At 44.1% G+C, this 23124-nt stretch overlaps 1 protein-coding gene across 1 annotated transcript in view; it reads left to right on the plus strand.

Annotated features, from left to right (window-relative positions):
* Necap1 (NECAP endocytosis associated 1) overlaps positions 1–13492 on the plus strand; it is a 14859-nt gene extending 1367 nt beyond the window's left edge. Inside the window, exons 2-9 of the mRNA XM_031383318.1 lie at positions 4579–4679; positions 4825–4929; positions 5676–5757; positions 6451–6559; positions 6996–7179; positions 11138–11240; positions 11746–11810; positions 13236–13492. Coding sequence (XP_031239178.1) covers positions 4579–4679; positions 4825–4929; positions 5676–5757; positions 6451–6559; positions 6996–7179; positions 11138–11240; positions 11746–11794 — 733 coding nt within the window. The 3' untranslated portion in view covers positions 11795–11810; positions 13236–13492. The remainder of the gene's footprint in view (positions 1–4578; positions 4680–4824; positions 4930–5675; positions 5758–6450; positions 6560–6995; positions 7180–11137; positions 11241–11745; positions 11811–13235) is intronic.
* Positions 13493–23124: the final 9632 nt, after the last annotated feature.

The following is a 23124-nucleotide window of genomic DNA, read 5'->3' on the forward strand; positions in this document are numbered from 1 at the left end:
AAATAAGAGAGTGTAGGGTAACTAAAGCATTATAAAAATGCAATACTAGTCTTACCCCTTTTCTGACTGACATACCTGCATGGTTTTTCTCTTTTTGGAGAGTTACCTTCTCCACATCTCCGTTTTGCTTCCTAACTAGAGGGCCATTCATCATTAATCAGTAGTTTTGTACAGAACTGTGCAGTGGACCCTACGAGTTGTACATCTTTTGGTAAAGGGAGTTCTGCCTTCAAGGAGCTGTCACTCAGTTCTCACAATGCCTGTGACTGAAACTCAGCGTGATGGTAGTCAGAGGTACCATGTTATGGTTTACCTTAAACGTCGCTCCACCTGACGCATTTTGGTTTAGGCCAGCTCTCTGTGGACTTCCATGGTACTTTATGTTCATCTCTATCTCTGCTTTAATGTTTAGTCTTCTGATCTCCAAGGTAGAGTGAACAGCCTGAAGTCTTGTTAAACTGTATCTGTAGGGACCAGCATAGTGTCTTGCACATAGTAGGCACTCAGCAAATGCTCACTGGAAAAAAGATGGGGCCCATCTCAGCAGGTAAAGTGCTTACTGTGAGGGCTGAAAAACCAGCATTTAATCTCCCACAGCAGTAACTTTACTGATTGTCTTCTGACTGTCACATACATGTTATAGCATGTTGTGGCATGGCTCACACACATATACATACATGGATAATGCATTAAAAAAGAAGATATTGGATTATCCAACCAACCCAACCATATAAGCTAACAATGGCTGAACTGCTAAGTAAAGGGGTCTCTCCAGGGGTTAAGATACACGGAAGTCTTCTGTTTTCCTTTTATTTCAAGCCTCCCTGCCTCCATCCACAGTCTCTTTTGTTTCATAGCCTTTATCCTCTTATCAGGTCACTACAGTGTCCCATCAAAGCAGTTTCTTAATTTTTCTGTTTTTTATGTTTATTTTGATATTTCTTATTATCTAAGGGGCATCTTATTGCTACTTATTCTTACAGTATAGTGACTGAAAAGTCAAAAAAGTTTGCAGCTGGGAATGATGACACATACCTCTTATCTTTGCACTTGAGAGGTGGAGGTATACTCGGAGCAGGGGTGTAAGGCCATCCTTGGCTACAGGGGGCTCCAAAACTTTGAAACAAGAACTGGACTGGAGAGATAGCTCAGTGGTTAAGAGCACTTGCTGCTTTTTGTAGAGGGCCTAGGTTCAGTTCCCAGCACATGCAGTGCTGGAGGCTCAAAACTGCTGTAACTCCGGTTCTAGGGGATCTAATACTGTCTGGCCTTGACAATCACCTGTACACATGCAAACATAAATAAATTAAAAAAAAAAGAAAACCTTTGCCCCTTCCCTCCCCCACCCCCAGTAACATAAAAACAAATAAGTTTAACCTTTCATTTTGTGGGGAAGTCACTTCTTGAACTTTAATCTTCTCATCTTCGAAAATAAACATATTGATTCTTAGCATGAAAGATACACTCACCTGGTTGCCCTAAGAATAGAGTAACTCCTGGCATAGTTGGTGGAAGAATGTCACCTTTTTTCCCTCCCTCTCATTCCTTTATAAATTTTTATTGCTTAGGTAAATGAAAACGTGTGAGGTTGGTTTTATGTATGTTTTACATAGGGTCTCACAGTGGAGCCCTGTGACCCCAAACTCCCGGAGATGTGCTTCCCAGCTGTTGGGACTCAATGCTTCACCACCACACCTGGCCAGTGGGGTTAGTTACAGTGTTGTTTGGAGACCAGCAAATCCAAGAATTCTTTGGACTTGGTTTTGGAGAGAGGGAGAGGGATTAAGGATCAAGGATGAAGGAAATTGCTGCCTTGTATCATTTATTTGTTGAAAATTTGTTTAATATTTAAGGACACTACATGCACAAGATAAATACGACGAGATACCTGCCTGTAAGTTGTCATGTGATTTCCACATATGTATCATGGCGTACATGCACCCCCACCCCCAGAATAAGTAAATAAGCAAGCAAGCAAAGTTTTTTTTTCTTTAAAGTTAATTCATGAGGACTTGTAGAATGTTCCAATCTGGATTAGATTCAGGTACTTCGGAGTCTTTGAAGGCAGAGCATCAAGAGGAGATGAAAGCATTTATCTTACAGTCCTGGTCAGAAGCTCTGCTGGGGCTGCGGGTGGGGGTTCATGAGCACACTCAAGGACCTGGGTTTGATCCCAAACACTGCAGAGACAAAACCCTATGTTTTTGTTAGTTTTTACTTTGATTTTCTTTTAACTTAGTATCTTGTTAAACTTTCTCTTTTTACTTTTCTTCTTGGCAAGTATTGGTGGTTTTTTGTTTGTTTTTGTTTTTTCTTTTGAGGCAGGGCCTTAATGTTGTAGCTCAGGCAAGCCTCATACTCCCTATGATCCTTCTTTTAACTTCTAAAGGATTTTAGGCATGCACACCACACTTTGAAGTCTTCAGGTTCATAAGAGCTAAATTATTAACATAATTCCCCCTTTCCTACACCCGTAAAACACATCTAAATCCAGTGTTTTGTAGTCTTGGTCATAAATAATACTCAAGTTCATGTAAATGCAGATAACAATGGTTGGGTTTTGGGATGGTTTGTGACAGTGGTGTTTACATTTTAGATGTTTTTCCTGAACCCTGTTCTTACTCAGCTTTTCACTCCTCATCTTTTTTTGAAAACACCTGTTAGACCCTTGAACTGCAGCGTATTCAGAGTCCACCCTCCACCCTCCCAGACAGTGCCCACAACAAGCGTTCCTGGTGTTAGTCACTGGTAGCTGCTCAGGCCTTAGGAAGCTTGGAGCTCTCCTGACCTCTCTTTTGCTCCTGGCCCACTCCTCATTAGAAAATCCTGCTGCCTTTACTTTAGAATCCAGAATCTTGCTAGTCGCTTCTGCTCCTGTCTCCTCTGAACCCCTCTCATGACTCGCTGAAATGGCCCTTAAACTAAGTGCCCTGCTTCTACCACCACAGCCCTCCATCTCTTCCACACAGCAGGCAAAGTAATGTCTGTAAAGTACAGGGAAGACTGACTCACAAACCTGTCTGAAACCTGGCTTGCAAGATCCTACATGGTCTGGCTTTCTTTTGCTTCTCCCACTTGTCTTCTTATAAGAACAACAGCTTCATTGTCCTAAGACCTGAGCGGCAAGGATGCTTTCACCTCAGCACCTTCGCACTGTGCTTAGAGCACTTTCAGGCACCCGAGGAAACTGCCACCTACTCTACTGTTTATTTTTTACAGCTTCCTCCTGAGCTTTTGGCCAGGTTTGCAGTGTCAGGCCTGGATTCCTTCCTATGGAACAGGCCTCAGGGCCAATCTAAAAGCAGGTGCTAATCTTCACAGCCTTTGTGCCACCATTTGCTCTACATTTGCCTAACACTCACATTCTTGGTGAGGCCTACCTTGACTCTTATTTATTTATTTGGTATGGAACCCAGGGCTTGGTGCTTGCTAAACAAGTTTTGATCACTGAGCTTCGTTCTCAGCTTCCTGGTCACTCCTGGATCCTGTAACCTGTCCCCTACCGTCCTTCTAGATTTCTTATCTGCCTCTGTATTTCCTTCTCACCTTAAAACTAATAACCTAAAATACCTATATTCTGTATGTTTCCTTCTGTTGAAATGTAAGCTTTCTGAGGGAAGAATGTTTTGTTTGCTGTTATAGCCCAAGCATCTAGAATATGCCTGGCACTTCAGTACCGTGTAAATACCGTCTAAAGTCAGTGATACATAACACATGGGTAGTGATTGTGGAAGCAGCAGATGCGCTTTGCTGTTCCCTGAGTAATGAAGCATCATTAAGTCAAATCCTCTAGATAGGAGAGTACCACTATAGGAGAAACTATGAAATGGGCTTACTATAGCACAGTAGGGTGACTGAATCCGCTTCTTTAGTGCTGGGATTAAAGGTGTGCACCATGGAACACAGCTTAATTTTTATTATTTTTTTCTCTGATGTTAGGGATTGTATACTACTAGGTAAGTCTGTGTCAGATAACTACATCACAATTCTCAAGAAGTTTAGTTTTGGGTCTTCCTTCCTGCCTATCTTGAGTCAGGGTTTCTCTGTGTAGCCTTGTCTGCCCCAGAACTCGCTCTGCTGACCAGACTGTCCTCAAACTCACAGAGATCCGCCTCCTAAGTGCTGGGATCAAAGGTGTACACCACCACCGCCTGTCTGGCTGGTTCTGGCTGGTGGTTTTTATTCGTACCTGCTTTGCATATCTCCATTGGTACTTATTAAAGTTGAAAGTGGCACAAAGGAAACGTTGCTTGTTACCTGTACTAGACAGCATGTAACATGAGAACACGAAGCTCCAGTTTAAAGAGAGCTTGAGTTATTTTTCTTGACTATTTTTAATAGGCAGAAAGAATAGGCACTCTAGCGTGGGAAAATATGGCCAGTGAAATCCCAGCATCAGAGGCAGAGGCAGATAGACCTCTGAGTTCAAGGCCAGCCTTGTTTACAGAGTGAGTTCCAGGACAGCCAAGGCTACACAGAAAAATTCTGTCTCGAAAAACCAAAGCCAAAACAAAACAAACCAAAAAACCGCTCATGGACTGCACCTGAGGCCTTGGGCTTGTCGTTTTCCTTTTGTAGGGCATCTGACTGGAAGCTAGACCAACCTGATTGGACTGGTCGCCTACGAATCACTTCTAAAGGGAAGATTGCCTACATCAAACTGGAAGATAAAGTTTCAGGTAAGTGCAGCTCCTCCAGTGTGGTGGATGCTGGGTGGTGCGCTTTCGTCATCAGTCTGCTCAGTTAAGGACTGGCGTGGAGAAATGCCAGTTAGCTGGGTTAGCGTTTCTGCTGCTGCTCAGCGATATCTTTTCTCACTCTCAGGGGAGCTCTTTGCTCAGGCACCAGTAGACCAGTATCCTGGGATTGCTGTGGAGACTGTGACGGACTCCAGCCGCTACTTTGTGATCAGGATCCAGGATGGTACTGGTAAGAAATCTGGGCTTTCTGTGGGGTAAAGTTAGGAAAATAGGTTGTACTCTAATAAAATTGTGTCCTCATAATATTTCTCTTCCTTTTATTAGTGTTTCCCCTCTTTTCCCCTCTTTTTCAGTGTTACTATGATGCTATTGAAGGAAAAGGATTAAATTTTATAGATGTGAGCTTATGCTCAGTTTTGTTAAGTTAATCAAAATGCTTATTTAACAAAAGAAAGCATGTTAGAACTATGGTAGGTTTTGGTGGAATTGTCTTGAATTATAATTTCTAGGCAGCATTTCTTAGCCATTTCTTCATTTTACTTTTTTAAGACAGAGTCTTACTGTGTACCTGGCTGCTTGCAATATATGCCAGGCTGGCCTTGAACTGAGAGATGGGCCTGCTTCTGGTGGCCTTAAGGCTGTGTACCACCATGCCCCTCCTCTTTGCAGTTTTTAATAGGTTGGTAACCAAGGACAATAAATATTTGAGCATAGGCCGAGTTGTGACTGCAGCTCTTAGTTTGCTGGTGGCAGAGTGAAGTAGCTACAAAGACTACAGTTGGTGTGGCTCTGTTTTAGCGGGACTTCATTGTCAGACTTGTGCTGTGGGAAGAGTTGGCCTTTCAGTTGCATGCTATCTGCTGACTGCTGGCCTGTGAGAAGATTCTAAGCAGATCTTATGCGTCTTGTATGACACGTAGCTCTGATAGGCAGAAGTCGCCACAGGATATATTCTGAGATCCCTCCTTCTCACAGGGCGCAGTGCATTTATTGGCATTGGCTTCACGGATCGGGGAGATGCCTTCGACTTTAACGTTTCCCTGCAAGATCACTTCAAGTGAGTGAAGCTTGCTCTTCGTTTTCAGGGTACATAATTATGGGGTGCTGCCTGAGTGGGTGTTTCTCTCGCCACATGGTTTACTTAGTAGTCTCTTCTGTACTTCTTCCTTACCTTTGTATCTGGTCTCATCTTTCTGTACAGCCTGTAATATATTTTAGATCCTTGTGCAGTGGTTTGTGTTGATGCCTGGTTACACCCATGGGGAATTTACCCTTGCTTTTAAAAAGATGGGGAAGGGTGGCCCACAGCAGCAGCGACTGTTCATGGGCAGCCATTCTTGTAATGCATGCAGCTGATATGTTCCATATCTGCATGTGAGTTTGGCACAGCTGTAGTGGCCAGCACACAGTACCACATCATTTCCTGTCTCTAGGACAGTGTTGGTCTTTATTCCTTCAGGACTCTAAAGCCCAGAGATGGAACCTGCCAGGCCATACTAACTGACACAGCTCCCTTGGGGCAGTTCTCAGGCACAGGCTGAGGACTTGAGAGGGAAGTGTCTGCCATACGCTTGCTGTTGCTTCTCAGTCAGAGCCTTTGGATATTTTTTCACTTTCTCTGTCATGTTTCATGGGTCCCCCACTCTGCTTTCTAGAGTTTCTGTTGGTCTGAGTGAGAGATGATCAGATTTGGGTCAGACTCTGCTTTAGGTGATTGCAATCTGAGATGAAGTTCTTATTTTCTTCGAAGGTGGGTAAAGCAGGAAACAGAGATTTCCAAAGAATCGCAGGAAATGGATAATCGCCCCAAGTTGGATTTAGGCTTCAAGGAAGGGCAGACCATCAAGCTGAGTATTGGGGTGAGTGAGATTTCTCTTCTTTATGTTTTAGTGTACGTGTATATGTTTGTGCACCACAGGCATTCAGTGTCTGTGGAGGCTAGGAGAGGGTGTTGAATCCTCTGGACTGGAGTTATAGATGGCTTGTAGCTGCCAAGGGGGGGTGCTGGGATTCAAACGCATGTCCTGTGGAATAGTAGGCAGAGCTTTTTATTTGCTGAGCCATTTCTCCAGCTGCTCCTTTCTTTTTTAAGACAAGGTATTGCTGTATAGCCTTGGCTGGCTGGGAACCTGCTATGTATATCAGGCTAGCCTTGAATTCACACATCCACCCACTTCTTCTTTAGAGGACTGGGGTTAAAGGTGTATGCTGACTGGGTATGAGCTTTATTATTACTATTATTATTATTTTCCTGTTATTCTCTAGGTATGTGACATCTCTCTCTCTCTCTTGTAGAACATTACAGCCAAGAAAGGAGGTACTTCTAAGCCCCGGGCCTCAGGGACGGGGGGCCTGAGCTTGCTCCCACCTCCACCTGGAGGCAAAGTCACTATTCCCCCACCATCCTCCTCAGTTGCTATCAGCAACCATGTCACCCCACCACCTATTCCAAAATCTAACCATGGAGGTAATGATTCAGGTAAGTCTCGTACTGAACTTGAAGATAACCTTAAGTTCTGTTTTAAATGGATAGCCCGCTCACTGGGGAGTGTTTGCTAGGAAGGTGCTTTTGGTACTGACGAGGTGATGCTGGGGAGGGATCCGAGGCTTCCTGGTGAGCTGTGTGGTAGGCGCTCTGACAGGAAGCATGTGCTTATGTAGAAGACTGTTTCTGGGCTGAGGGACGGCTGAAGGTAAGTGCTGTTCCTACAGAGGACGTGAGCGTGGTTCCTAGCACCCGAGTGGGTCGGGCAGCTCACCAGGGCCTCTGACCTCCGAGGGTACAGGCACTCATGTGCATGCACTCATATACAGACATAGTACACATAATTAAAATAATAAAACAAGCCAGGTGGTGGTCACACACTCCTTTAATCCTATCACTGAGAAGGGGAATCTGTGAGTTCTAGGCTAGCCTGGTCTACAGAGTGAGTTCCAGGATGGTCAGGGGTCCACAGAGCAACTATCTCAAAAAACCAAACCAAACAAAACAAAAGACACAATTAATTAATTAATTTTAAAATAGGACTCTTAAATTCATTGTTGGTTAGATGCTGGTAGGTTTATAAGTCAGACGTATAAAATGATTTTGGCTGTGGCTCTAGTACTCATGTCTGAATGCACTTGGTAAACATTATTTAAGTTTTCTCAAAAAACCCTCAAAAACCAAAAAAGCTTAACCTTTAGGTAGCCTAGGCCTTGAATGTGCTGTGTAGTTGAAGCTGGCCTAGAATCCCTGATCCACCTGTCTTCATAGCCTAGGCCTTGAATGTGCTATGTAGCTGAAGCTGGCCTAGAACCCCTGATCCACCTGTCTTCATAGCCTAGGCCTTGAATGTGCTGTGTAGCTGAAACTGGCCTAGAACCCCTGATCCACCTGTCTTCATAGCCTAGGCCTTGAATGTGCTGTGTAGCTGAAGCTGGCCTAGAACCCCCGATAACCTGTCTTCGTGTCCTGAGTGCTGGCATTACGAGCTTGTGCCATAGCAGGGCTGGCTTAAGGTCTGTAAGTCTTGAGTGGGCTTGCTTGCAAAATGGAGGTGAAAAATTACCCCAGGTTGGTAAGGTTAATGTTGTACAGTGCCTGCCACAGTTTCTGGACATAGTCCTTCCATGAAAAGAAGCCATTGGGTCTCTGCATGTTTATCACCTTCCAATCTGGTTAGCCCACACAGGCCCTGGGCAGGCAGAAGCCGGAGGATCACAGCTCTAAGGCCTGCAGTGAGCTCCAGGCCAGTGGAGCTGGGTAGCTCCACTCAAACAAAACTGACCAGACAACATTCTTGATTTTCCTTATTTGTCAGAGGAAAGCAGCAGGTATAGTTATGTTTCCCACTTGTAAAATAAGAGACCACTAAGACTTGAAGGAATTTATTTTTTTCTTTTTCTTTTTGAGGAGCTAGTCTAGAGAACTCAGTAAGAAATGAAACTCTGTGTGTGTGTATATATATACATATGCATACACATTTAATACTAGGAAGCCAGGTGTTAGAATTTGGTAGGTGCTAACTTTTTACTATTTATTTCTGAGTATGACACTTCACACATTTGTGCGTCACCCTTGTGCAGTGGCCGTCCTAATTGTCCCTGAACTGTTGCAGGTTGGTGTGTGTGCTGCTGAAGTGAACACTTTTTGTTGTTTTTTCGAGATAGGTTCTCACTATAGAGCTCTGGCTATCCTGGAATTCAGTAGGCATACCAGGCTGGCTTTGAATTTAGAGCAGTCTGCCTGCCTCTGCCTTTCAAGAGCTGGGATTAAATGTGTGCCAGTACTCATGGCTTAAAGTGAACACTTTATAAAGAAAGTTGTTCTTGCAGATTTTATTTTATGCGTATGGACCTTTTGCTTGCATGCCTATCTGTGCTGTATGTGTTGCAGCGCCTTTGGCCAGAAGGGAGCATTAGACTGGAAAGAGGGCCTTGAAACTGGAAATGTAGATGATTTTGAGCCATCATGTGGACACTGGGAACTGAATGTAGGCCCTCTAGGAAAGGAGCTATCTCTCCAACCTCCCCTCCCACCACCTTTGGTATCTCTTGTAACTTAGGCTGGCCTCAAACTAGTTATGTAGCTAAGGATAGCTTTGAACTCCTGATCATCTTGTTTCTTACCTTTCCCGTGCAGAGATTTCACGTGTGTGCCACTGTGCTTGTATTTCTCTTAATACTTTTTAAAGTTACTGTGTGAGTGGATTTCATTATGGCATTTGTCATATATATATGTTGTCCTTTGTTCTGGCTCATTCCCTTTTGTCACTACCCCACCCTCCCTGCCACCTCCCCCTCCCCATCCCTGCCCAGTTCCTCTGATTTTGCTGCCTGGTTCCCTTTTTTCACCAGAATCTGGGAGTTTTTAATTCAATGTATTGGGTAATACAGTACTATTTTTTGAGTTGATTACTAAGTTTTTCTAAAACTTTGGAGGTGGAAATTTTGTAGCTGCTCATTTTGCTTCATGTCACCAGAAGGTACCAGGGACCCTATTTAAGATTGAAAATTAAAAAAAAAAAATTCTTACCCACTTGCACATCTTATTGAATGAGGCAGTGACCCTATTATCTTTTTTTTTTTCTGTGTAGTTTTAGCTGTCCTGGAACCCTCTCTGTAGACCAGGCTGGCCTCACTTAGAGCTCCTTCTGCCTTTGCCTCCCGAGTGTTGGGATTAGCTTAGTTATAATTTATTAAAAGAGAGAATATTAATGAAATGACTTGAGGAAACTTGTGACCACACAGCTGAGGATTAATTTTTTAATTAAACTATTTATTTTGAGAATTAAGAGATTTATACATAGTTATAAGAAATAATGAACGGAAGAAAGGATGCTGGTATACCTCAAGTCCCAGTACTTTGGAGGGAGAAGCAGGAGAAGCAGTTCAGTGTCAGGCCTAAATGACTTCACTTCCAGGTCAGCTTGAACTATGGGGACTTGGTCCAAAGTGAAAAAAAGAAAAAGAAAGGGAAAAAGAAAATCTTGTATCCTCTTTGTTAAGTGTCTCTGATAACATCTCACAGAACTCTCTTTGACTGTTACATTGTTTTCTAATCTTATTCAAGTTTCTCATCTGTCTGTCTGTATGCATAGGTAGGTGGCCTTAGTTTTATGCAGTTTTGCACTGCATAGGTTCACAGATTGACTGTGATGGTCAGGCTGTAACAAGTCTGCATCACTGGCTTTCATTTTAAAAGACTTACTATTATTGTTGTTATTGTTGTTATTACTACTACTACTACTATTATTATTATTATTGTTTTTTTTTTTTAGAGTCAAGGTGTCTCTGTGTAGCTCTGGCCATCCTGAAACTCACTCTGTAGACAAGGCTGGCCTCAAACTCAGAGATTTGGCTTCCTGAGTGCTGGAATTAAAGGCCTGTGCCATCACCATCTGGCTAAATCTATTATTTTTAACTTGAGTACAAGTACCCTTAGAGGCCAAAGGTATCAGAGCCCCTGGAGCTGGAGTTACAGATGGTTGTGAGCTACCTGACTTGAGGGATGGGAATAGAACTTGGGTCCTGTGAACGAGCAGCATGTGCTCTTAACCATTGAGCCATTTCTCCAGCCTCACTGTAAGACTCTTGAGTATTACCCTTTATAACCATATAACCATCCTCTGGGCTCCCTTCTCCCACCCCTGGCTTGTGGCAGTCTCTTATCTGCCCTGTGGTCCTGCTTTAGGCATGGTATGGAAGTGGGGTGATACAGTATGTAACTTTTGGGGGTGACTCTTTTACTTAGTGTGAGTCTCAAGTCATCCCACACGTCAAGCTTTCTTCTGTTTGCTGCTGATTATCTGTCTCTATACCATCACGTACGTAAGAGCATTCAAACTGTTCCATTTTTGAGTGATTATACATAAAGCTGCTGTAACCTCTGGGTGTAGGTCTCCTTGTGAACATATGATTAAACTCTCCCAACTCCCCCGCCCTGTCTGGTGTAGGTATCCTGTTAGATTTGGATTCTCCGGCTCCTGTCTCAACTTCAGCCCCAGCTCCAGTTTCTACGAGCAATGACTTGTGGGGAGACTTCAGCACTGCATCCAGGTAAGAGGCAGAGTGTCCGCAGGCGCTCCCTTCCTGTGAGGGCAGTGGCTCTCAGTCTTCTGGATGCTATGACTTTTTAATAGCTTCCATCTTGTGCTGACTGCCAGCCATACCAGTGTTTTATTGCTACTGTATAATTCTAATTTTGCTACTGTTGTGAGTTGTAATATAAATATCTGGTATGCAGGATATCTGTTACATCATCACTGGGAAAGAGTATTCAACCCTCAAAGGGGTTCCTACCCACGTGGTGAACCTCTGCTACAGAGGATGTGTGTAGTCTGGGAAGCAGCAGTCTAGTGGGTTTCTAGGAGTTCTAGGAAAGCGTGGCAGAGTGCTGGGACTAGGGGTGAGCACAACTGCAGGAAGAGGCTTATGTGTACGTCAGGCCTTGGGAAAGGGAATCTCGAAATTCTGGACAGCAGGTTTTTAGACTCAGAAATGAAGTCTGGAATCTCACACTAATGTGCCACCTTGGTTTTCTGTCTCTTTCCATGTCTTACAGCTCTGTTCCTAACCAGGCACCACAGCCATCTAACTGGGTCCAGTTTTGAGTAGCATTGGCAAGAAGTAAGGACACTTGAAGAATAAAAATGACCTCGAGGGTACCATTCTGTGAGGGAGTTGAGGGACGGCTTCATTTCCCAGAACCCAAATCAGTGGTCAGTCTTTTCCATAGCTTCTCTGTGCATTCAGGCTGGATTTTTCTTTTTTTTTTTATTACCTCTGTGTTACTTGCTGTATAGCCAGGGGACAATCTTCTGTTTCCTGCTTATAACCAAGCAGGGGAGTAGTGGGAATTCTCACACTGACTTTGCAGAGTTCAGAAGGCAAGCGTTATGAGTGGGAGTGACCTCTAACATAACGTAAATTCTTGAACTTTTTTCAGAATCATCTCATGATTCCCTAGTTAGCAATTTCAGGAGAGACAAATGCCTTGAAACTGTCTTGTCCACTAATCCAAGACTGAAAATGGGCAGGCTGGCCCCAGGACTCACAAAGTCTGGGTTTTCATAGGGTTAGGTTTGGAGAAAGCTGTGTCCCGGGCCTTTTCTGTAAGGCCTCCTTTAGGCTTATCCCATTCAGTGAACATCCTGTGCTGGGTGGAGCCCCATCACCTTCTTGTGTGTTTACATGTCTTTTCCTTTGACAAGAGGGTTGTGTTGGTGGCATCTCACTGTTTTCTTGTTGAATAGTACAGCATCTTTGACCAGTGAATATTTCTGAGATGAAGGGGGGTCGAGAGGCTGTGCTTTCCACCTTGTAGTCTACAGAAGTGTTGAATTTCTTGCAGCTCCTTGTAATTGCTGCATTTGAAGCATAGCATTAATTTATACTCACCCTGTGTTTGACCTGAAGAATTTTAACTTGATGTGTAGAACAAAGCTGGAAGCACTTAGCTCCCATTCGTACCCACAATGCCTTGCTGCCTGGTTTTAACTCCTTTTCATAAACATTTCATTTCAGTCCACTTAGCGATTCCATGGACAGCTGCTGTTAATTGTGTCAGTGTGAAGGAGGGTCTTTACCTGTTAGTTGTGTCAGTGTGAAGAGGGTCTTTACCTGTTAGTTGTGTCAGTGTGAAGGAGGGTCTTTACCTGTTAGTTGTGTCAGTGTGAAGGAGGGTCTTTACCTGTTAGTTGTGTCAGTGTGAAGGAAGGTCTTTACCTGTGGCAGGCAGGCTTTGCACTAGGCTTTGATACCCAGCTAGGATATCTTAAGGCACGTTGCCGCCCCATCACTCTCCAGTGTCTGCCCACCATTCCTTTTACAGTGCTGTGAAGAGTGTCCCTTTGAGGTCGGTGGGTACTGTCCTTTGTTTGTTGGGCAGTTTGAGGGAGGAGTGGGAGGACTCACACTCCTGCAAGCACCTGTTTGGATAGCACACTCTGGCTGAAGAGGGTCCTTTCAAATATATTGTTTCTTCTCAATATTATTCTTAGCTTTCCCTAACTTCGGGTCCATTTTTTTCCCATTGCCTCCTCCCCTTCCCAGGCAGCTCTCTTCTTGCAGAGCCATGGCAGGACATTTAAGTTCCAATAAAAACACTAAGAAGAAAGTATAAGATCACTAGTGACTATTGGGAAACCTATTTTCTCAATCTTCCTCCATTTTGTGTTCTTTGTATTCTTAAAATGATAATATATTATGTATTTGAATTGCTGAAAATTGAAAATGAAGTTGAAGATATATGTATATAAGCGTATGCTGTATTGGTGCAATAATGATAATTAAAGATATTAAAAAAGGTATTGGTTTTTCATCTTTTAGTTTATGTCCTATCTCCCCTCCCAGTGGTAGGAATTAAACCCAAGGCTTTGTGTGTGCTAGGAAGCCGTTATTGCTAGATATATTCTGAGCTCCATTTGTCTTTTTAGTTTAACTTGCCCAGTACAAAAAGGCCAGCAAGCCATAAAAGGGCACATGCACTTGTTACTCTTTTAGGAAATGGGACTATGGCAGACATTTATTATTAAAACCCCTGTAGTACTTAGACTTAATATGCAGGATCACCAACTAGAGAAATACAGAAAAAGGCCTTGATGGTCATTGCATCAACAATACTTTGGATGTGGCATCAAAAGTACAGGCACATTAGTAGATCAGTTAATAGGTGTTTCTGAGCATGCTCAGAGCTGGGGTTCAGTTCCCAGCACCGTGTAACATTGGCATGATAGTACATGCTTGTGATCCTAGCACTCACAGGTGGGAGCAGGAGGAGCAGAAGTTCAGCATCTCTTGTCTGCTTAGAGAACGAATGCCATCCCTGTCTATATGAGAACTCACCCCCACCCCACCCCCAGACCAATGAAACAAAAACAAGCAGACATGGAAAGTTTATAGTGTTAAACATGGTATAGTGTTATAGACAGCATAATGGAAAAAACTGCAGATTACTAATAAGGGGAATAAGATCCAAAACGTGTAAGGAATTCTTACCACTCAAGCAAAAAATAATCTGCCTTGAGAATGGTCCAAGGCCGTGTGGTATGATTCCAAATACCTACTTGTACCCAAGTGACATGTTGGTATGAAATCTTAACTCCTTCATGAGAATTGCACACCATGCCCCATCAGACCACATATGAGAATCACACATCATGTCCCATCAGACCACATATGAGTCACTTGCTTCAGATACTGAACTTCAGTTTTCCCAGAGATTGGGAGTTTAGGCTAGAGCTGAGCTGCCGTCTAGAGTGAAGTCCTCTCGAGACTTGATAGTGTCATGCTTGTTTTATGCTATGTTGGATCCCCTCTGTGTCGTTAGCTTGCCCTCCTAACAGCCTCACTCAGAAAACTGTTCTCAAACTCCAGCCTGACTTCACATGCACAGAGGCTTGCTTCTATCCTAGTTGAGGGGCTTAAACTTAAGAACTAGAATATAAACATTGGAATTGTCTCCTGTGTAACCTTTGTGTTGAATGTACCTACCTCCTTTATCAAAGGTCTTCCACACTTCCACACTTTATTGTATGGAAATCAATCATGACTAGTATCAGAAAGTCAAAAGGTTAGTGAGATGACCCAGCAGGTGAGTGCTTGCCATTAAGCCTGATAACCAAGTTTGATCCTTAGAACCTGCAACATAGGAGAGAATTATTTCCCGTAAGTTGTTTTCTGACCACATGTGGGCCATGGACACACACACACACACACACACACACACACACACAATGAAAATCAACAACAACAAAAACAAAAACAGAAAGTGTTGGGCTGGCAAGATGGCTCAGTGGGTAAAGAAAGGTGCTTGCCATCAACCCTGACAGCTTGGGTTCAATCCCTGAAACCCATGTGATGGAAGGAGAGAGAACCGAGTCCTGCAGGTTGTTCTGTGAGCTCCAGACTTGTGCTGTGGCATACACACGTCTACACACAATGCACACACACACACAGTACATACAGTAAGTATTGATGAAGAGTACAGAAAAGGGGGCACCTTTCATATTGGTGAGAAAGCAGATGTCCCAGCCATTACTAATAACAGCATGTAGTTCTTCAATAAATTAAAAAGAGGCAGGAGAGATGGCTCAGAGGTTAAGAGCACTTTCCATTATTGAGGACCTGGTTGAAGTTTTCTAGAATCCATGTCACACTCCAGCTCTGGGGGATGTGATGCCTTCTGATGTCTGTAGGCACCTATATAGTGCATTAACACACATACATATTAAATGAATCAAATGATCCAGGACTCTTGTTTTCTGGGTAAATAGATTATCTACCTACTTGAAACTTTTATAATATATATTGTTTATAACTAAAGATTATTATTCTTATCATTGTGTGTGTGTGTGTGTGTGTGTGTGTGTGTGTGTGTAGGAGAGAAGAAAGCTTCAGGTCTCTTGGAGTTGGAGTTACAGATGCTTGTGACTTCCCCTGACGTGAGTGCTGGGAAACACTCTCAGGTTTTGCGGAAGCAGTGAGCCCTCTTCACTGCCAAGCCATCTTTCCAGCCCTTTAAAAACCCTTGACTAAAATCATGTTCTTTTTGACGTGTGATGTCCGCCTCTATGTGCTATTGGGAGTGTTCATCAGAGAAGACTACTCACTTAAGAAATGGGTTTGAGCCAACAGAAGTCTTTTATTAGCCAGCTGGCAACTATACTGGATGTTCAGGATAAAACCACATTCTGGGTTGACACACTTCAGTTACCAAGAACAGTTAGCCAGAAGTGGAACTACAGAAGCCAAAAAGCAAGGTTAGTATATCTAGAGATTTCCCCAGAACGATGAACTTTGAAGGATTAGTTAGGTCTTTGTTTTTATTTTGGCAGGTGGTGCTGCCTATGTGCTGGGTTCCAAGGCCTGAATGGTACTTCCATCATGGAGTCAGTTGTGCTAAGGTCTGGGGGCCTATTAAGGTCGGGGACCTGTTGCATGTGTGTGTGCTTGTGTATGAGCGTAGAGGCCAAAGGAAGGTTTGGAATGCCCTGCTCTGCCACACTCAGGCTTATGCCCTTGAGACAAGGTCTGTCAGTGAACATGGGCATGAACATGAACAGTCTCAGCCATCCTGCTGCCTCCGTTCTCCTCCGTGCTGCATGTGTGTGTGCAGGGAATGCTTTGCTTTTCTCTGTGGATGGTGGTGAGCCCCTTTCATGCTGTACAGCCAGTGCGCTTACCTACTGAGCCATGTCCCTGGCCCAGAGACTGCAAGATTGGCGAGAAAGGGAGTTTACTTACTTTGTGGCTTTTGTTTGTTAGCTTGTTTTTGAGACAGGGTCTCTATACATAGTCTTCGCTGTTGTGAAACTCACTGTGTAGGCCACGACCTCCGATTCCTAAGAGTTTGAGGATTAAAGTTTGGGATTAAAGGTTTGTTCCACCGTGTGCTGCTACTTGATGCTTCTTGAATCCTGGCATCTATATAGGCTTGTGGTCCCTCCCTCCTTCCCTCTCTTTCTCTCTCTCTTCCTCCCTCCCTCCCTCCCTCCCTCCTCCCCTCCTTCCTTCCCTCCCTCCTTTCCTTCTTCACTCCTTCTATTCTTCCTCCTTCTCCTAGTTTCCTTTTAAAAGATATAAGATGAGGACAGCACATATTTATAAAACTGGAGTGAACTTGTTTTGTTTGCGTTTGAGCCAGAAGTAAAATGACTGTCCATTGTGAGCTCATGTTTTGTCTCATTAATGTAATAACAATATCACATTCTCAGAAGTGTTATAAAAAAGGCCTCTTACTAAGTGTTTTTTGTTTGATTTTCAGTTTTTTTTTTCTTGTATGTTCTGATGCTATGCTATAGCTAGAAAGAGATGTCATGGTAACAACTTCATCACTTCATATGGATGTTACATCTGGCTATGTGTCTGTCACTGTGTGACCACTAGAGGGCACCCTCTATTTAGCAATTGGGACAATTGTAGGACTTGTTTCTTAGATTTGCTGATGAAGGGGACTCCAGAAAGAAAGACATGAAGATCTTCTGAGGGTTTGTTTATTAGTTTGTTTCTGAGTATGCACACGTGTGTGTGTGTGTGTGTGTGTGTGTGTGTGTGTGTGTGTGTGTAAGACAGAATATCTCTACATAGCCCTGGCTATCCTGCTACTCAACTATATAGACTAGGCTGGCCTTGAACTCACATTGATTAGCCTGCTTCTGTTCCTAAGTATGCCACCACCACCAGGCTTGTTTCGTTGTTTTTGGAGACAGGGTTTCTTTTTGCAGCCCTGGCTGTCCTGGAACTCAATCTGTAGACCAGGCTGGCCTTGATTTACCTGCCTCTGCCTCCTGCGTGCTGGGCTTATAGTGCTGGGCTTACAGTGCTGGGCTTACAGGTGTGCCCCACCACACTTGGCTGCCTGAGGCCATTTACCCCAGAGCTGGAGCTTTTACCCAAGCCAGAGTTTGCTGGGACTGTAGAAGTCAGAGATGTGTAGTCAGATTGAAAGTAAGGACCAGAATGGCAGTTTTCAGACTTTATTCCTTAAGTAAACATTTGATTACTAATGACCTTCTCTGTCATAGATCATGTATAGTAGATCTTTAGTGGCCAGTAAAGATTTGTGGCCAGGATCATGGATTTGGGATGAGCTATTTTAGCCTCTATATAAAATTTTCTCTGTCACTGGCTTCCCGACAAATTATTCAAGTTTGTTTCAGCTTCCTTGTAGGCAAAATATAGGCCATAGTATATGATAGAGTTCCTGTGACTATAAAGTGACCTGAATAATCGAAGAGTCTATGATTAGTTCCTGTAGGTCTCTTCACCAACTGAAATAATTGAAGTGCATGGACGAGGGCCTGGAATGTGGAAAGCTCCATGTTAGTGCCTACCTCTACTACTAACCCTGCAGCCCACTCCTGCCCGCCATGCGTGCGCCTAGCTGGTGGTTTCATCCAGGCTACCGTAGTAGGAAATGGATGGTAAGTGTTAGGGCATGGCACTGTCCCATACCTGAGATAGGTACCCTCTGGGATGTGGAGTGGAGGAGCCACTGGGTAAGGTAGAAATAGAGAGTAGAAGATGCTGGAGAGAGGAGTGTAGGACGAGCGCAGGGAGACTGAACCGTGAGGCCCACATTCTTGGTTCTGTGATTCCACTTAGTGTCTTCTGTAGCCTTTGTATTATAACGCCTTTCAGAGAGTCAGAAACCCCAGCCCAAGTGCAGCCCCGCTGTCTACTCTCTTGGTTTGGCACTAGCTAAGTGCTTTATATTTCAGAGAGATATATATCACAGAATCTCTGAGGCATTGTATGATTATCTACATTTGACAGAGGAGGATACCTAAGCACAGGGAAATAAAATGCACCTTTACATGTGTATCTAATGTGACAGGCTGCTGTGTGGTCCGATGGATGCTGCGTATCATACGTACCTGAATTTAAAAAGGAGATACCCAGACTTTTCTGCACACGGCAGCCATACTGATTAGTTCTGTTTTGTCCATCAGTGGCTCTGCATTGTCTGCTCTTTCTGCCGCACTCCAGTTCCAGGACATGTTACTCCTTCTTCCGGCATGCATGTGGTACATGTACATTACATGTACACACACATACATCATTTAAAAAGGAGTTTCATTTTTATTTACTTTGAGACAGGGTCTCATGTCTACCAAGGTAGCCCAGAACCAGGTGGTCAAGGCTGACATTGAGTTCCTGATCCTTTTGCCTCTGCCTTCTGCATAATGGGATTGCAGGTGTATACTAGACCACTCAGTGTATTTAGTGTTGGGATTGAACTTAGTCAGGCTTTTGTACATGTTAGAGAAGTGCTGTATCTCCAGACGCATTTTATCTTTGATAGACTTTTGTTACATTCTGTTACGTACATATACTCAGTTTAAATCCTGAGAGTGGTTGTTTCTTGGCAGAACAGCAAAGATATTGAATCAATACATTTAGGACAAGATGATTAAGACTTGAGAGTAAGATGGAAGACTAGAAGCTGTGCCAGAGGGAGTGGGCGATTATATACTGAAGGGAGAGAAGGACTAGGGCTGTGGTTACCCACTGGGCTAAGCTGCTCCTGCGGGCTCCCTGACTCACACCAGCGTTTGCTCTACATGCCAGCCAATGTGTCCACAAATGGGCCTGGGTACCCGCCACCGCTGCTCCATCTAATGCAGTCTGTGGGCCATGGCTCTCATTACCATGCTGTGAGTCAGCCCCAAATGCCGCTGCCAGTGAATGGCCTACCAGGAACAGCATCATTGGTGAATCTCCCCTTCAAAGCACTGACTCGAGCCCAGACCGCTGAGTGTTAGTCATCTCGACCAATGAGCTTCATGCAGGAGTGGCCCCAGGAATTTCAGATAGAATTGCGTTGGTGAAAAGTATGGAGCGAGACAGGAACAGACTCAGTATGAGAGGGTGAATACCTGGAGCATGGCCAGGAAATCCGAGATTGCCAGCTGGAGAAAATGACTCCAAGGGTGAGCCGTGCTGTGGAAACCAGCTGTGGAAACCAGCAGACTGCTGGCACGCAAAGGCATTCAGGAGGGTGGGTGTTCTATGTAGTCAGAGCCTGCATCACCTAACACTCTGCCCATGGAAGGCTAGGTCTATTGATGTATGGCATGGACAACACTGTAACTTATTGGGAGTGGGGGAGGGTGAATGGGGAGAGCTCTGGCTGAGATCCTGAGAGTTATCTGTGTTCTCAGCCCTCATCTGGAAGACCACACTCAGGCTCTGAACTGCTGAGACTCTTAGACCCCTCTCATTCCTGTGGATAATGACACAAGTGATCCCAGAGGAGGGAGAATTCACATCATCCCACTGAGGGAGACGTTTGGAGTAAGAGCATCACAATACTAGTTGGGCCTGGGATCCTAGCACCTGGGAAACAAGGCAGGGGCATCTTTGTGGAGCTCTGTGAGTTCAAGGTCATCCAGATCTACCTACTGGGTTCCAGGACAATCAGGGTTACATAAATCCTGTTTAAACCAAACCAAACCAAACCAAACCAACTCACAACCCCCTCACACTCAAAATGGTCAAACAAAAAGAACATAATACTGTCTGCTTTATATTACTACCCCTTTTCAAACCTCCACTGCTAAAATAATTGTGCTTGATCATGTCTATTGATGATTTTTCTGACATATTTTTCTTTTTTAAATTTATTCTTTCTCTCATATACCATATCCCAGTTGAACTTTCGCCTCCTTCCACTCCTCCCAGTTGCCCTCCCATGTTACGCAGAACTCGTCTACTTCAGTTGTGCCTGGGACAGGCCTAAAAACCTGATCACAGAACTGGGGCGTACACTTCAAAAGGAGTCAGCCTCCTGAGGTAGTCAGTCATTGACATCTCCTCACTCAGAGGTGTTCCAGATTGATCTCTGCTATAATCTGTGGAGAAATCTGCATGCTTTCTTTATTCAGGTATAAAGGTGCCCTAAGATATATCTTGTTATAGCTAAAATTGAGATTTAACATTGTTTCCTGGCCTCCACAGTGTTTCAATAATCCTAATTGATCTCCTAGCTGTAGTTAGCTTGGAATTTCTACAAAGGAGCTGTCTTATCAGACAGAGTGTCTCTAAAGTTAGAGATAGCAGTTAGGCACTAATTGCCAGAGCAGTCCCACCAAGTTAGAGATAGTAGTTAGGCACTAATTATCAGAGCAGTCCCACACAAGGCAGAATTGTTTGACTGACTAGAGAGAAATTATAGGGCTTCTCTCACTAATTATTTACGTTACAGCCAAGGAGTGCTAAAATATGACCCTCAGATGCTTGCCTCAAGACAGACCCTGAGAGTTTATCTTGGGGCTGCCAGGACAACCCAGTCTGAAGAATGAAACCACTGCTCCTCCGCCTTGCACCTGGCTGATTGATTGTATTGACCTTGATGTGACCATCTCCTGCCTAAGTGATTTCTGTAGTTTGCCCTGTTCTCTGTATACCATATAAGCCTGATTTCTACTCTGTACAAATTACATTCAGTTTCAGCACTCCCTTGTGTCTATTTCTGTTTGTCATTTATTTGCCAACGCCTTGTCTACCTGACTAGGACCCTATTCCCCCCACGGGTTGAGGGAGGCCTAGACTGGCTGGCCTGTGGCACCCCCACCCATATTTCCTCTCCGTTTCCCTTCAAGAAAGAGCAGGCCTCTCAGGGATACCCACAGAAGATGGCCCAACAAGCTATCCTAAGGCCAGCCACAAACCCCTCCATCAAGGCTGGGTGAGATGACCCAGTAGATTGCAAGAACAGGCAAAAGCGTCAGAGACACCCCCACTCCCACTGTTAGTCCCACAAGAATACCAAGCTACACAACCATGACGTGTACGCAGAAGACCTCGCTTAGATCCATCCAGGGTCCATGACTGTTGCGTCAGTCTCTGTTAGTCCCTATGAGTCCTGTTTAGTTAATTGTGTGGGCGGTGTTCTCAGTGTGTCCTTCACCTCTCTGGCTCCTGCAGTCCTTCCTACCCCTCTTCTATGGAGTTCCCTGAGCTCTGCCTGTTGTTTGGCTCTGCCTGTCGTTTGGCTATCGGTCTCTGCATCTGCTCCTATTGGGTGCTGGATGATGCGTCTCTGATGACAACTGGGCTAGATACTGCTCAGAATAGAGCAGAAACATCATTAGGATTTTGCCAGTCCTGTTTGGTCTATCCTAGGTCTCTGGGCTATCCAGCCTCTTGACTCCTGGCCATCCAGGCAGTGTCAGGCATAGGCTCCCTCTTGTGGCATTGGCCTCAACATGGACCAGTCATTGGTTGGTCACTCCCACAAGATCTGTGTCAACATTATCCCAGCATATCTTACAGGTAGGAGAGATTATAGGTTGAAGGTTTTGTGGCTGGGTTGATGTCCTAGGCCCACTACTGTGAGTCATGACTGGTTATAGAAGATGGCTTGTCTAGGTTCTGTATCACCCATCACTAGGAGTCTTTGTTAGGCTCATAGATTGTAGAGAGTGTCTGCTGCACTAGGTTTTCACATCACCTTCCAAATGCCCACCTCACCCCCGATTTCAGTTGTCTCTTCCCAGTACTTTCTCCCTCCATTCCTCCTCCATTCTCCTGATTTTCTTCTGTTCCCATCCTCTCCCATCCCTGGTCCATCTGCAAAATCTATTTCCCCTTTCCATGGAGAGCCATGTGTCCCACCTTGAGCCCTTTTGTTACTCAGCCGCCCTGGGTCTGTGGACGCCCTTTTGTTACTTAGCCTCCCTGGGTCCCCACCTTGAGCCCTTTTGTTACTTAGCCTCCCTGGGTCTGTGGACGGTAGCATGATTACCCTTTAATTAACAGCTAATATCCACTTATAAGTGAGTACATGCCACATTCGTCTTTGTGGGTCTGGGTTACTTCATTCAGGATGATTTTTTTTTTTCTAGTTCTCTCCATTTATCTGGCAAATTTCATGTTGCCATTTTTTTTTTGTTAAAAAAAAAAAAAGAGTAATACTCCATTGTGTAAATGAACTACATTTTAAAAAGTCCATTCTTCAGTTGAGAAACATTTAGGTTGTTTATGCCTTCTGATTATTATGAGCGAGTGCCCTTGTGAGAGGATGGAGTGGTTTTGCTATGGATAGTCCAAGAGTGGTATTGCTGGATCTTGAGATAGATCACTTTCCAACTTTCTAAGGAACTGCCATATTGATTTCCAATAGTGGCTGTCCAAGTTTGCATTTCCACCAGCAATGGAGGAGAATTCCCCTTGCTCCACATCCTTACCAGCATGAGCTGTCACTTGTGTCTTTGATCTTAGCCTTTCTGACAGGTATAAGATGGAATCTCAAAGTAGTTTTGATTTATATTTCCTTGATGACTAAGAGTATTGAACTTTCTTTAAGTGTTTCTTAGTAACCCATGTTTTTTTTTTTTTTTCTTGTTCACCTGTGACTGAGTTTATTGTAGAAAAAAGTAACAGAAATTGGTTGGATAAAGAAAAGAGTTGGACATAGAACTCCAGTGTTCTCCAAGCC

The sequence above is a fragment of the Mastomys coucha genome, unplaced genomic scaffold (genome assembly GCF_008632895.1).
Source record: "Mastomys coucha isolate ucsf_1 unplaced genomic scaffold, UCSF_Mcou_1 pScaffold20, whole genome shotgun sequence".
Taxonomy (NCBI): domain Eukaryota; kingdom Metazoa; phylum Chordata; class Mammalia; order Rodentia; family Muridae; genus Mastomys; species Mastomys coucha.